General features: G+C 44.2%; 2 protein-coding genes across 4 annotated transcripts in view; both read left to right on the top strand.

Annotated features, from left to right (window-relative positions):
- The window catches only part of ZSCAN16 (zinc finger and SCAN domain containing 16), a 46,303-nt gene extending 34,631 nt beyond the window's left edge, over positions 1 to 11,672 (top strand). Inside the window, exon 6 of one of the 3 annotated variants that reach the window (XM_053905361.1) lies at positions 7,365 to 11,672. In XM_053905361.1, the coding sequence (XP_053761336.1) occupies positions 7,365 to 7,710 (346 nt within the window). In that variant the 3' untranslated portion in view covers positions 7,711 to 11,672. Of the gene's footprint in view, positions 1 to 3,142; positions 3,368 to 7,189 lie in introns of those variants that run through there. The other 2 variants (XM_053905360.1, XM_019437091.2) reach the window with 2 other exon arrangements.
- Positions 11,673 to 13,503: 1,831 nt separating this feature from the next.
- The window catches only part of ZKSCAN8 (zinc finger with KRAB and SCAN domains 8), a 31,792-nt gene continuing 30,071 nt past the window's right edge, over positions 13,504 to 15,224 (top strand). The window contains exon 1 of the mRNA XM_019437073.2: positions 13,504 to 13,782. The gene's annotated coding sequence lies outside the window, so the exon portion shown is untranslated. The remainder of the gene's footprint in view (positions 13,783 to 15,224) is intronic.

The raw sequence follows: 15,224 nt of genomic DNA, 5'->3' as shown, positions 1-15,224 counted from the left end.
TCGTGGAAAGAATTATGAAAATTTACTTTTTCATTAGACTTAAAAGCTGCTACTTGGCCCAGTGGATGGGGGATGGAATTTAAATACTCATTCAAGTTAATAATACCTTACATTTCTGGGGCACCTGGGTGGCTAGGTCAGTTAAGCGTCCAACTCTTGATTTTAGCTCAGGTCATGATCTCATAGTTCATGGGATCAAGCACTGCTCAGGGCTCAGAGCCTGTTTGGGATTCTCTCTCTCTGCCCCTGTCCCCTGCTCATGCTCGCTCTCGCTCTCTCTCTCTCTCTTAAAATAAACAAACACTTTAATAATAAATATTATCTTCAATATCTATCTGTTATTATTCTAGTTCTGAATTCTCTTAAATTTACATTTGGAGCAGGAGAATTTGTATGACACTCTGTATTAGTCTAGTAGGGCTCCTGAAACAGAATACCACCATTTCTGTGTGACTTACACACAGAAGTTTATTTTCTCACCGTTCTGGAAGTCCACGATCAAGGTGTCAGCGGGCCTGGTGTCTGGTGAGGCCTCCCTCCTTGACTCACACACTTGCTGTGTCTTTACGTGGCCTTTTCTGTGTGCATGTGTGCTATTGGCATCTCTTCCTCCTATGTTTAGTTTTAATGTTTTTACTTATTTTTGACAGAGACAGAGCATGAGTGGGGGAGGGGCTGAGAGAGAGGCAGACCCAGAATTCGAGGCAGGCTCCAGGCTCCGAGCCGTCAGCACAGAGCCGGACGCGGGGCTCGGACTCACAGACCACGAGATCGTGACCTGAGCCGAAGTCGGACGCTCCACCGACTGAGCCACCCAGGTGCCCCTTAATTACTTTTTTTTTTTTTTTAAGTTTATTTATTCGTTTTGAGAGAGGGAGCATGAGCAGGTGGGGGAGGAGCAGAGAGAGAAGGAGACAGAATCCCAAGCAGGATCTGCACTGTCAGCATGGAGCCCGATGTGCGGCTCAGACCCAGGGACCGTGAGATCATGACCTGAGCTGAAATCAAGAGTCCGACGCTCGGGGTGCCTGGGTGGCTCAGTCGGTTAAGCGTCCGACTTCGGCTCAGGTCGTGATCTCGCGGTCCGTGAGTTCGAGCCCCACATCGGGCTCTGTGCTGACAGCTCAGAACCTGGAGCTGGCTTCTGATTCTGTGTCTCCCTCTCTCTCTGACCCTCCCCCCGTTCATGCTGTCTCTCTCTGTGTCTAAAATAAATAAACGTTAAAAAAAAATTAAAATTAAAAAAAAAAAAAAGAGATGCTCAACCGACTGAGCCTCCCTGGCACCCAAAAGTAAACAAACTTTAAATCCCAGTTTTGCCCAAACACTGGAGTTTTTTTTTTGTTTGTTTTTTTGTTTTGTTTTTTTTTTTCCAATGCTCTCTGTCCTTTCTCAAGAGGCTCTTCCCACCTGGGGCAGTATTTATACTCCAGTCTGTTATGGATTCATTCTCGCTGCTATAAGTTTTACCAGTATGGTTTTCTCATTCTCTAGGCTCCCTGCCAGGTGATTTGTCTAATCTGAAAAATGATTTTAAGTGAAGATCTTTCTGGCTGATACCTGGAAAGATGGCATTCAATGATGTATAACTTAAAAGAGTCTCTTAGTGCTTGCGAGTGCAGTGTTGGATATTGGTTAGCTTTGAAGGTGAGACCGAGACTTCCTCTTCTGTTCATTCTTCTTTTATAAACGTTGTTGAGCAGCTGCGATATGCCAGGGGCCATGCTAGATGTTAGGAATACAAGGGTCAGACTCCTCTTCAAGAAACAGAGAAGTGAGCAATTATGCTATAACCTGCCCAAAACAGGACAGCTGTCCCTGTGGTTGGCCTGCAGGAGCGTCAGAGTGGGTTTGCTTGAGCTGAGATGGTCACATGGGTGGGAAGGGAAGCATCCCAGGCAGAGAGAACAGTGTGGGGGGTGGGGAAGCAGCATGAAAGCAGCATTCTAAGAACAACAGTTGCTGTGAGGTGTTTTTGATTTTGATGAAGAGAATTTTGTAGAAGGGAAAAATGCAAGGCCAATGGTGAAAGTTCCTGGATACCATGCTGAGGAACAGAACTTCATCCTATCAGAGATGGAGGTCTGTTACATTAAATAGAGAAGTGGGTGACACAGATTTGAGTTTTTATTTATTTATTTTTAATATTTTTTACATTTGTTTATTTTTTGAGAGACCTAGAGAGACAGAGCACCAGTTCGGGAGGGGCAGAGAGAGGAGACAAAGAATCCGAGGCAGGCTCCAGGCTCCAAGCTATCAGCACAGAGCCTGACGCGGGGCTCAGACTCAGAAACCGTGAGATCATGACCTGAGCTGAAGTCGGATGCTTAACCAACTGAGCCACCCAGGCGCCCCTGATTTGAGTTTTTAAAAATCACTATCAGTGATTCTACTTTTTTTAAAGTTACAAAGGCAAACACTGGAATGATATCTCCAAATGTAGTCAAAGATTATTTGAAGCTAATGAAATCACAAGTGACATATTCTTCTCTATTTTCCAAAGCCTGTAAGTGAATGAGCGCACAACTATAGTAAGGAGAAAAGATATAAACACAGGGCAGGGTGAGGGGAGACCACTTTCAGATATAGAACATGGTAGACTAAGGCTGGAGAGAGGAAGGAGGAAATTCAAGAGATCCATATTATTCATTTATTAATGAACATATCTGACTGGATATTGGTGGTGGGGGACTGTTATAATAAAACCAAAGTTTGCGACTTGGGCAGCTGGCAGATAATGGTGTCAGTGAGTGAGAGAAAAATCAGAAGGTGGATGTATCTATATGTGAAGATTTAAGAGTAGATTCGGTTTTTATACATACGAATTTGCTGTCTCTGAAACATCCAAATACAATTCTGTAGGCAGTACAATTTAAAGTATGATTCTAGGGGTGCCTGTGTGGCTCAGTCAGTTGGGCGTCCGACTTCGGCTGGGGTCATGATCTCGCGGTCCGTGGGTTTGAGCCCCGCGTCGGGCTCTGTGCTGACAGCTCAGAGCCTGGAGCCTGCTTCAGATTCTGTGTCTCCCTCTCTCTCTGACCCTCCCCCGTTCATGCTCTGTCTCTGTCTCAAAAATAAATAAACATTAAAAAAAATTAAAAAAAAATAATAATAAATAAAATAAAATAAAATATGATTCTAGATACAGGAGGAAGATGTGGGAGGAGAAAAGAGATTTGGGAATTGCCCCCGAGTAGATGATAGAAGACATGGCTGTAGATGAAATTGACCAAGAAGAACGTACCAAGTGAAGAGAAGAGAGGCACATGTAAATGTTTGAGGCACGCCACCATGTGAATTTGGGGTGGAGGAAGAGGATTCCATAAAGGAGACAGATCAGGGACTGTCAGAAAAGTAAGAGACACAGAAGAGGGTGGCGGCCCGTGCTGAGACACAAGATAAGAACTGGTAAGAGGGCACCTGGGTGGCTCTGTGGGTTAAGCTCCCGACTCTGGATTTCATCTCAGGTCGTGCTTTCACAGTTCGTGGGATCGAGGCCCGAGTCAGGCTCTGAACTGACAGCATGGATCATGCTTGGGATTCCCTCTCTCTCTCCCCCTAAATAAGTAAATAAATTAGGGGAATAAAAAAAAAAAGAACTGGTGTGCCTGGGTGGCTCAGTCAGTTAAGCATCCAACTTCAGCTCAGGTCAGGATCTCATGGTGAGATTGAGCCCCGCGTTGGGCTCTGCACTGACGGCAAGGAGCCTGCTGGGATTCTCTCCTTCTCTCTCTGCCCCTCCCCCACTCCTTTCTCCCTCCCTCCCTCCCTCCCTCCCTCTCTCTCTCAAAATAAATTAAAAAACATTTTTTAAAATCTTCAAAACAAATTTAACAGATAGGTCACAAGAATATTTTAACATGTTAACATGCTAAATTCTCAGTATAGAACACAGAATTATTGCTTATGATGGATAGTCTGCAAAACTTTAAGTTCTAGATGGTCGCTCTTTCTTTGTTTTTTTAATGATATCTCCGGACTACTTTCCCTCCACGTGTTATAAATTCAGAAAAATACAGTTCCTAAACCTAAAATTGTAGAGGTTTGCCTACGTGCTACTATCAAAATAACTTGTCAAGGGAAAATAGAAATTGTCTTCCCTTAATATAATCTACTGAAAGGTGCTTTATGAAATCTAGCTATTCTATGAGGTCTGACAATTCTTACAGAATCCTCTCTGTCTGCACTGAACAGTGTAAGTAGGACTTTTTTTCTAAGATACAGCACCAAGGGCCATATACAATTTTTATCTGTGTCCCCACCACCACACTCCCCAAAACTGAGAAGCAAAAAACTAACAAAACCCACCAAAACAAAACAAAAAAAAAACCCTGCAGAAATCATAATACATTTTAAGACATGTCTTTCAACTTTATTAAAAGCATGTGACATCTGGTCCAAATCCTCATTTTACTGGTGAAGAAATACACCACAGTGGTTGTGACTTGTCTGAGTCTCCAGAGTTATAGGCAGAGCTGAGATTATAGTCAGAGGCTGGGCCTCCTGCCTGCTGGTCCAGAATGGTTGTTAAAAGTCATCACAATAACATACCCAAAAGCCACTATCTTTTAAAAATAATTTATTGTTAAACAGAGAGACTTTTTTTTAATGTTTATTTATTTTTGAGAGAAACAGCGTGAGCAGGAGAGGGGTCGACAGAGAGGGAGACACAGAATCCAAAGCAGGCTCCAGGCTCCAGGCTCCAAGCTGTCAGCACAGAGCCCCATGCAGGGCTCGAACCCATGAACTGTGAGATCGTGACCTGAGCTGAAGTGGGACACTTAACCGACTGAGCCACCCAGGTGCCCCTCTTTGTCACACATTTTTAAAGTATTTCATTTTGAAGTACTGGGCATGCTATTAACTTACAGCACTGACTCTCCATTAGCAAGAAATGACAGTTTGTTCCAGTTTCACTCAGCATTTAACCTTGTTCTTTCTCCCCAGACTGTCAAGCAAGCTGTACGCATGGTGATCAAATGAGCTTTGTGGACATCTCCTCTCAGTGACCAGCAGGGCTGGGTGAATCTCAGATTGTAACTGATAGGGACTCTAGGTATTACACATGCCAAAATAACATTGGAAGGACAGCCCTGGCAGAAGATGTCAGAACCCAGTATTTTTCATTTTGTCCGTTCTGAAAAAAGGTCTCTTGGAATCCTATTAGCCTGAGACTAGCACTTAGAAGAGATACATAAACAAGACCCTGAATTCCAGTTGACCAAGAGGTAGACTGAGGTCCATGAGATGAAAAAGCTCACATTTGACAATGTCCATACGATATTCTTTATATTGTTCGGTTGCAGATCTAAGGGAGAGGATTATAATTTCAGTTGCTGACCAAAAAAAGCTGACCTTGTATTTAAAAAAAAACACAAAAAAAACTTTTGAAGTCCTGATGAGATTTTTCTCTGGATTTCTCCCAAAGCTGTGGGGGAGAGACTTATCCTGAGGACTGGTAGATTACACTGAAGATGGTGAAGTGACCATTTAGGGCAAACTCTGTCTTTTGTTGTTGTTGTTAATATTCATCAGTCAGCCCCAGGAAAGCCAGCCCCTGGTGACAGCTATACGTAAAGAAGCTGTTGAGGCTAATTGCTGATGTTTCAGAACACTTCTTTTCATGGTAGGAGGTGTCTCTGATTTCCATGAATTGCTTGATCACTCTTACCCTGCTAACCTAGCAATACTTCTGTCACACGTTATACTTTTACAAATGCTTTATCCTATCTTCCCTCATCTGATCAAACAATGGGTAAAGAAGGCACGGAGGTGAGAAGGAAACCAAAATAGTTATCACCTGCCAGAATTCAAACATTGATCAGTTCCAGGACTGGACTCTTGATCTTCTGGCTCTGATTTAGTCCTTGTAATTTCCAGCCAAAGATAACATGGCATTTACATTCCAAAACAGTATCATCTTCGAGCAAATATCCAAACTTTGAGAAAGTCTACTGCCTGGTTTTAAAAACTGATTTTTCAGGAGGAACAGATCTGAGGACGATTGGGAGCAAGGGGGACACGGTGAGGACAGTGAAGAGTGGGCTTCATGGCTTGGCATCAGTGAGCCACTCGAGCCAGAGTTTCCAGCCCAACCCAGGCACTGAGATGCCCTGGGAGCTCTTGCTGCTGCTTCCTTCAGGCCAAGTGAGCCCCTGAGGACTAACTAAATGACAGCTGCACTGTTAGGATTCCTAGGTTCATTGAGATGGTAGTCACAGCATGACTGAATAGGTGACACTTTCTACCCCCTCCAAATCATCAAAACAGCTATTTTCTTACAAAGTTCAACTCAAATATTTACTGAGTACTTGCTATTGTGTGCTATTGTATGCAAAGCATGAGGTGAAGGACATAGTGATCAGGAAGAGGGAAAAGAGCCAATTTGGGAGATTTAGGGAAGACTCCTGGAGGAGAGAGTATTTGAGTTGGACCTTGAAAAATACCTAGGCCGTTGGTTCTCAAAATGTGGTCCCTGAATCCGGAGTGTCTCTCCCACCAGGAAACTTGTTAGAAATGCAAATTTTTGAGCTCTACTCCAGCTTTATCAAAGCTGAGTGGGAAGCCTAGTATTCTGGTTTAAGAAGCCATCCATGTGATTCTGATGCAAATCACGTTTCAGGGCTGGCACTGGAGATGAGAGTGTGGACACACACCAGACCATCCATTGTCACTTCCTCTATTTTTCCTGCCCTGCATGCTCTCAACCTGCTTTTAACTGATTATTATCCTTCATACGGTTCCTTTCTCCGATGGTTCCTACTCACTACATTCAGTTCAGATCCCTAATCCCACTATCTTCTCCCACTTAACCACCTATGTTTCAGGCCCTGACATGTTTCTCCCAAACTCTCAGCTCCCTCCCCGTCTGTTCTCTGACCCCCTGTCTGTCCGTCTTCGTTATCCCCAGCGTATCCGTAGTCCTCATTTACCGCTCAGCACTCTGTGCACGAGATTGCCAGGTGACCCTTCACTCCACATCACTGCCTTCTCTCTTCTCAATCTCTTCCCAAATAACCCTGCCACCAGCCTCCCCGCTCGCCTCTTAATTTCTTCCTTATATTGTCGGTATGATTTGATGGCGCCAAATCTCTGGTTTGTGCATTGTATGTGACTTTTATAACACACTTAGAGCGTTCATGTGTTCTTTCTCAAACTTAGATTAGGACACCTTTGTGTTTGGTTACAGGTGATGAAACCAGCACTAAGAATGAAGTGTTGTCCCAGAAGGAAGATACGCCCAAGGACACACAGTTCCTTGGCAAGGTAAATGACAGACTTAACAAAGACATTCCTCTGCCTCCTGAACCCGGAGATGCTACTGAAAGCAAGGGCAGAGTGGAGTGGCCGCAGAGGGAAAGAAGGCGCTACACGTGCGAGGACTGCGGGAAGAGTTTCAGTCACAGCTCAGACCTCAGCAAACACAGGAGGACTCACACTGGAGAGAAACCCTACAAGTGCGACGAATGTGGGAAGGCCTTCATTCAGCGCTCCCATCTCCTCGGACATCACAGAGTACACACTGGAGTGAAACCTTACAAATGTGAAGAATGCGGGAAAGATTTTAGTGGGCGCACAGGTCTTATTCAGCACCAGAGAATCCACACGGGTGAAAAACCCTATGAATGTGAGGAGTGCGGGAGGCCCTTCCGCGTGAGTTCGGCCCTTATCAGACATCAGAGAATTCATACAGCAAATAAGCTCTACTAAGATGGTGAAGGAACCGTTCTTAGTTCCTCAGGCCTCGTTAGTTCCCAGAGAATCCGCCTTAGACACTGAGTAACCTGAATGTGGGCAAAGCTTCAGTCGTCATTAAGCATTTCTCCGGCACCAGAGAATCTACCTGAGAAAGTTTCCTTTTATTTCTAAATTAGTTCAGTTTCTTGGGAAGAGTTAAGAGTTATTTCAGAAAGCCTTGTCTGTTGACATACTGCTGACTTGTAGCCCAAAATAGCCATTTTCTTGGTGGAAAGGCAGCAAATGCTCCTTCTCAGCTCTCCTTGTTACTTGACCGTTCAGTGTACAACTTTGGGCAAACATTCACTTTCTTTTTAAGTTTATTTATTTACTTTGAGAGAAACAGAGATCCCAAGCAGGCGCACACAAGTGTGAAGGGGCAGAGAGAGAGAGACTCCCAAGCAGGTTCTGTGCTGTCAGTGCAGAGCCCGACGTAGGACTTGAACTCACGAACCATGAGACCACGACCTGAGCCAAAATCAAGAATCACACACTCAACCAGCTGAGCCTCTTGTGTGCCCCTAAACATTCACATTTTTCTCTGCCTTCGTTTCCCATTCCGTAGCATGCAGATGACACAGCAGAAACCTGCCAGATACATTGTGTTAAGTTAAAGCTGCGTTTGAAATTAATAACTAAAACAATAGTATTTTCCACCACTACTGCTAGAATGGCCTAAATATTAATCTCATTTTTATCTTAAAGTAGGGAGGACCATCATTTTGTGGAATTTGTTTGCCATTGCTGAAAAAGAGGAAACCATCAGGAAAGATAGCGGGCTAAGGAAGACATTCCAGTGGAAAGGAAAGCAGTTAAGTGATAAGTAGGAGCTATTGGGAAGGAGGGGGTGATGGTGTATGAGGCATCTATAATGTGGATAAATCACTCCTGAGTCTCCCGTCACTGTAAACTGAAGGGTGTGGGAGGGATCGGTCTAGAACTGTATTGTCCAGTATAGTAGCCAGTCACCCACACATGGCTGTATAAACTTAAATTAACTGAAATAAAATAGAAAATTCTGTTCATTAGTGACATTTTAAGTACTCAACAGCCACGTGTGGCTAGTAGCACCTGGATTGGACAACACAGATAATAGACCATTTTTATCTGCAGAAAGTTCTAAAGGGTATTGCTGTCCTAATCAATCACTGGTAAGGTATTTCCCAGCTTTGACATCCTGTGATTCTGAGTTCAGGAAGGTAGTAAAAGACATACCTGAGGAGGCTGCAATAGCAACAGATAAAATGCAAACACCCTAAGAAAGTAATTTAGTAATAACTTTATAGCACCTTTTCAGCCTTAGCGAAAGAGTCTATTATAATTGGAGGATTGAAGACTATTAAAGTAAACACAGTAACCTAATCTAAATTAAAAGGCTAAATTATAATCAAGTTTTTTCTTTTTGGCTTGGAAATATATTAGCGGTCCATGTACTTGCAACAGTTTTACATCCCTAATTTGAGAATTTTAATGACATGACAGAAATTGTGGCCAGAGGCCCAGCGCATTCAGATGTACACCATCAAACTGCCCACTGGTTTTAGGAATAGCCTTACCAGAACAACCAGGCAGTGACCGAATCTCTGCCTGAAGACAATAGTCAGACATCCTTGCTTTTGTATTGTGCTCGACTAGTTAAACCACCACAGTCCTTTTTGGGTCTCTACTACCACTGGGAGATGAATCTTAGGCCATTCCTTGTGGCTCCATAAAGGTAAACTGGGCTTTTATGTCTTTTGAACATACTTGGTAGAAAATTTTAAAACCTCAAGCTTCACACTCCTACTTGTTTTTATAATAATCATCTGGGCAATATTTTAGGCATTTGAGACAAAAGATTTTTTAATGGTCCTCAGAGAAAAGTAAAGCATTAAATCTCTAGTATTAAAAATGTCTTATTTTGAAAATAAAGTTAAACGCTTACTGAGTGAAGCTTCCCCCTTTACCTTTTGTCTTGCTGAGACACGTGCACGGGAGTTGTCGGCAGATCCTGATCTAGAATTTACAGAGGCTTCTGCAGTGGGAAGAAAGATGATCCTGGCTGCCACAAGATTAGGGCTCTTAAAATTGGTAAAGACGTGACAGACTGTTTTCCTTTATCCTCTCTGCTGGAACATTCTATTCAGATAGTTGTGAATACCTGTCAGTAGAAAGAATTGTCCTAGTCTTAGAGTTGGATACCCAAGCCCAAGGTTAGCAGAAGAGAAGTTATCTGCTAGACACTAATCAGAACCACTGGGTCCCTGTGGAGCCACCCGCCACCCTCCGTGCACAGCACCTGATCTAGAGGAGCCCAGGTTCTCGGTTACCTCAGAAGCATGTGCGTTGCTCCTCCCATCTTTTTCGAGAGAGAATGATTGTATTTTATTTTGTTTATGGGTTTTGTTTTGTGTTTTTTTTGAAAGTGGTGAGGATTGTAGTCAGAAGCTTTTGTGAACTGACAAGACAGCTGTGATTGTCCAAGTCCCCTAAACGGAGGTGGGGGGGGGGGCGGGGCAGCTCTCTCAGCCACAGATGGGGGTGGTGGTGAACTGGGGATTTTGAATGAGGAGCCAGCAGCTTTGAGGGGAGGAAATGGACAAGTGCAGGGGAGGTGGGGTTCCAGGAGGAATGGATGGGCATCAGTGAAAAGGGAGACATAAGATCAGGGAGAGGGATGGAAGGAAGAGAATAAAAAGGAACAAGGGTGTAGTGAAAAGAACAAATATCAAATAAGAGATGGTGATAGGAACAAGAGAGCGGCAAGTAATCTAATACTGGCATTGGTCACATTTGAGCCTGGGTGGTACGATACAAGCCATACGAAGGTACAATGAGTCTTAGGAGCACAGTGCATACCATTTATCGACCAGGTCTCTATTCTCTTCCTATGAAATTATTTATAATCAGAAAGTCCAATAATGAAAACAACTAGAAAGTTTGAAATACTTGAACAAAACAAGCTGCTCTCCCATTACTGATCCCACAAGAGAGTTGCTTATACTAAGGTTCTCAGTCTTTCTTACCCAGATTCTCTAGAGCAAGGTTTCTCAGGCTTGTATTGACATTTTCAGCAAGACAGTCCCCTGTGGTGCCCTGTCCCCTGCACTGTAGGATTTTCCCTGGCTTCCACCCACAGGATCCTACTAGCACCCCCTACTTGTGACAAGCAAAAAAAAAAAAAAAAAACTTAGGTGGGTGAGCAAATGCCCCCTTGAGGGGTCAGATTGCCCCCAGTTGAGAACAGCTGATCTGTAGGAAAATAATCTGATTTCCAGGACTGTTCTTAATCAGACACAGTAAGATTCTACTTAGAGATGGTACGTGTGACCAACGTTGCTAGACCCTTTTCCCACCCGTAAAAAATGATTCCCGCAGAACCTAAAATCTAAACAGCAATCATGCTAAAGAATTAGTCTGCTTTAGAAAGCCATACCTCAGTGTTGAGGACCAGAGGAATCTGCCCTCCAGCGTGACTTGTGTAAAGAGCTTACACTGCATTTAAGAATGCACACTTCCCTCCCTGGCTTACGTGTGGTGCTACCCTGTCCTTTACCCCCTGGCCTACCATGAGTAGACTTTCTGATTGGGATCTTCACTGTCCGCTGTAGTAGCCACCAAGTGCATATGCTATGCAACTAAGGAACTGCAATCTGAATTTTATTTGATTTTAATTAAATTTTAAAACATAATTCAGTTATTGGAAAACCTTTAGATATATTTAAAGTATATTTGGATATGTGAATCTACTTTTAGCATTTTAAATTTTGTATAATCTCAGTATAGATCAAGTATTTTCAATGAAAATGTAATATCTGAATTAGATGTGCAATAAGTAGGAATACAGCTTTCAAAGATTTTAATATGAAAATGTAAGATATTTGGTTAATTTTTATATTATTAGATGTTAATATTTTGGGTATACTGGTTTAAATAAAATAGATTACTGAAATTAGTTTCACCGGTCCTTTTTTACTGTGGTTACTAGAAAACTTTACATCACATTATATTCCTATTTATGGGAACAGCCTCATCAAGAGCTTCTCGCTCTCGGGTACCTCCCATTCTCCAGGTTCCAAACCACTTTAATTCTGTGAGAGTAAGTTCTATGATGCCAAAGACTTTTTACCTATTATTGATTTGTTTAATGATCAACAAATATTTATTGAGCACATACTGTGTTCCACAGGGGACAAGGGCAGGCTGCTCCAAAATGTGCCACCATGGCACAGTGATTTTTCTTTTTTTTAATGTTTATTTACTTATTTTGAGACCGCGTGAGCAAGGGAGGGTCCACGAGGACTAAATGGCGCACAGAACAAAAACGGAGAAGCAGCAGTGGCTGGAGCTGCACCAGGAGTCGTGGGAACAAGTCTCCCGGGAGCTGCTACCGAGGTGCAGCAGGGGAGTCCTACAGGAGAACCGCCGGGTGCAAGGACCCTCGGCGTGGTCTCCATGGACGCCGGGAGCCCGCGGGCCGTGGCCCCGAGCGCTAGGGAGGCGGTCAGCATCCTGCTCGGCGCTCCCGGCCCCAGTTCGTTCCCTGCGTTGCTGCTGCTCCCAGGTGTGTTTTAATACCCGTCCTGTTCACCACGCCCTCACTCCGCACGCCCCCCCCCCCCCCAACACCCAGCCACAGCCCGGGCGGGAGATCCGCACCAGCCCGCGGTCCGCGGCTCCTTGCCGCCCTCCGCTCCGGAGCCGCTCGCAACCGGAAGTGGCTCGCAACCGGAGAGCTCGGGAAAACGGGTCCGCTCTTCCTCCACGGCACAAACACTGGGGTTCCGGCCCGAAAGAGCCCTGGGGCCCCAGGTGCAGGCGGAGGAGGAGGGTGTGGGGGGGCTCCCGAAGGCTACATCCCGGCGGTAGGGACGTTCCCCGAAAGTCGCTGGGCCTCCGGCCTGGGCAAACCTCCAGGATTGCTCAGGAGGCCCGACAGTGACTGTGGGGACAGCCCTCTGCCCCCCATCCCTGCGACCTCTCATCTGGAAGAGTGAAGGTGAGCAAATTTTGCGGCCCCTTAAATATGCCTGTTAGGGTTATTTTAGGCTGATTGTTTAAAAAAACAAAACAAAACAAAAACGGGACAGGAGCTCAGAAAAACAAGTAAAAGTTACCCTTTTGTAAGAAACATTTGCATTTTTTAAGGGAATGTCCATTTGTAAGGGTGTCTCCCCAGGAAGAGAAGGAAGAACTCTAAAACTCTAGAAACTTCTTGTCGACAAAGTAACAACAAATATGGTAACAATCTCATCCATCTTTACTGTGCTTCACCTGAAAGCCCCCATAATCTTCATTTGCCGACAGGTGGACATTATATTTAAGGTGGTGACTTGCGCCATTTCAAGGAGTGATGCCGTTTTCCTGGGTCTCCCCATGTATACAGGAGGTATACCTGTTACTGTTATGCCCAGAATTCGTGACCCCCAAAGACCACCAGGGAGCCGAGTCCGATGCAAAAGCAAAGAGCCTTTATTCGAGCTAGCTCGAACTCAATCCCCTACCTGCACTGACGCAGCGTGAGATACCGGAGAGAGGGAGTTTCAAAAGCAGGAAGGTTTTATAGGGGTCTAGGGGCAGTTGGTGAGGTAATGGCTGTGGCCTCAGCCGATTGGCTGGGGAAGGGTGGGAGTCCTGTTTCGCAGGTCGCCGCAGGTCGCCCAGCGTGTTTTGATCAGGCAGTTTGAACGGGTGAGCGGGAGGTTACTCAAGGGGAGGAGGCGTGGTCTGAGGTTTCTGCGATTTTCCCGGAAAGGGGGCATGTCGGGGACACAGTCATTCAAGGTGGAGGACACAGAACAAGATGGAGTCGGAAGGCGTAGGTCCGCCCTTTCATTACTAAACGTCTTTTTCTCCTGTTAACATTTTTATTGGCTGTTGGGGGGACCTCAGCCAAAAACCTGGAAGGGTAGCTTGGAAGTTATTTTGGCTCTCCCATAAAAGTAAAGTGCAAAACAAGACTGGAGTAAGAGAAAGACCATGAAGAATGGAAAAAGGGTGTGGTCATTGTGAGCGACCTATAGCTGCTCTTCTCAGCAGTCTCACCAAACTTGGCACCTGGCACAGGTGAGCTCTTGAGAAGTATTACCTGGATGAATAAGGACAGATCTCAGGGAAAGGAATTAATAGAAAAGAAAGGAGAAGGTGAATCATATTGACTAAATTTAGCCACTTGACAAAACAACTCAAACCATTTTTCCTGTCTGAAATGTAGGGCACATCTGCATATTTTAAGGGCCACTGCATACCCGAAGTGGGAGAGAGAGATCTCGGAATAAATACTAGATGAGGAAGCTTATACTCTGGTTAAGAGCATATGCAATAATAACAAGTAATACAAAATAGAATGTGATAAATAGATTAATGAAACCCTGAGAAGAGAGACCTGTTATGAGAATAACAGACTAGTGTTTAGAATGATAGGAAACAATGAGACAACTCCTGGACTTGAGAGGACTCGGGAGACTCACAGTGATTATGGGGTAAGGAGAGGGACATTCTAGAGGGCGGTAAGGCAGATAGGATTGCTAATGGTAGAAAGAAAGGAAAAAATCTAAATGTCTGTCAATAGGAGGGACTGAAAGTCTCTGGTCAGCTCAGGGAATGCACATTTGTTCCAATCAGACTACTTTTTGCCTTACATGGGCATAGGTGATGTCAGGATAAGGCTGTAACCTCTGTAGTACTCAGCCAATGAGGAACGAGGGGACGGACTTGCACGCTAGGAGATAAATTATCTGCTGTAACTGCCCCGAGCGTGCCTGTCCATCAGACGCCCACTCTCGTAAGAACATTGATTAAAGCCTTGCTTCACTGTGCTGCGAGTCTCTGCATCCCACCTTTGATCCGGTTGATGGGTTATTTCTAACAATCTTTATTATCCCTGTTAGGAAATAAATCTGCTCCAAAAGGAGATACATCTTTGAAAAGCTGAACTGAAAGAAAATCTGTCCGAAGACTTAGAGAAATGTGAGAAATCCTTGGAGAATTGTTTCCCAACATTCTAGGTAGTAGCATTTGGGGGTAGAGGAAATGTCAGCTTTTATTTATTTATTTATCTATTTCTTTATTTACTTAATATTTTTGTGTTTGCTTTATATACATGTAGATTCTCACTTTTATCATATTTTGTTATTTTAATATTTTAAAATATAATAAAAAACAAAAGGCAAACAAAGAAGTTTAGTCAGCTTTGGTCACTTCTTTGAGTCTTGTAGTTTTATGAGCTCCTGTATGAACAACCCTAAAATTTTGTCCTCCAGTTAAACTGTCTCATGTTGATTTATGAGGCCAACCAAAGAACCAAGAAGGGAAGAGAGGAAGTTTTTCCTCCCCTGCCTCATTACAGTTAATCCATTTTTCTGTTCCCTGGGTTGTCTGTCCGTGCTCTGGGGTCAGACACCTCTGCCCCTTCTCCTTCATGCTCTGCTCTTGATGTTCATTAGGTGTCTTCTGACGCGTGGTATCGCGGTATCGCTTGTATCTGGGAGTGAGTCACGTGCTGGTGA

The sequence above is a fragment of the Panthera pardus genome, unplaced genomic scaffold (genome assembly GCF_024362965.1).
Source record: "Panthera pardus isolate Hobbes unplaced genomic scaffold, ASM2436296v1 HiC_scaffold_17, whole genome shotgun sequence".
NCBI lineage: Eukaryota > Metazoa > Chordata > Mammalia > Carnivora > Felidae > Panthera > Panthera pardus.
This window is presented reverse-complemented; position numbering and strand designations above follow the sequence as displayed.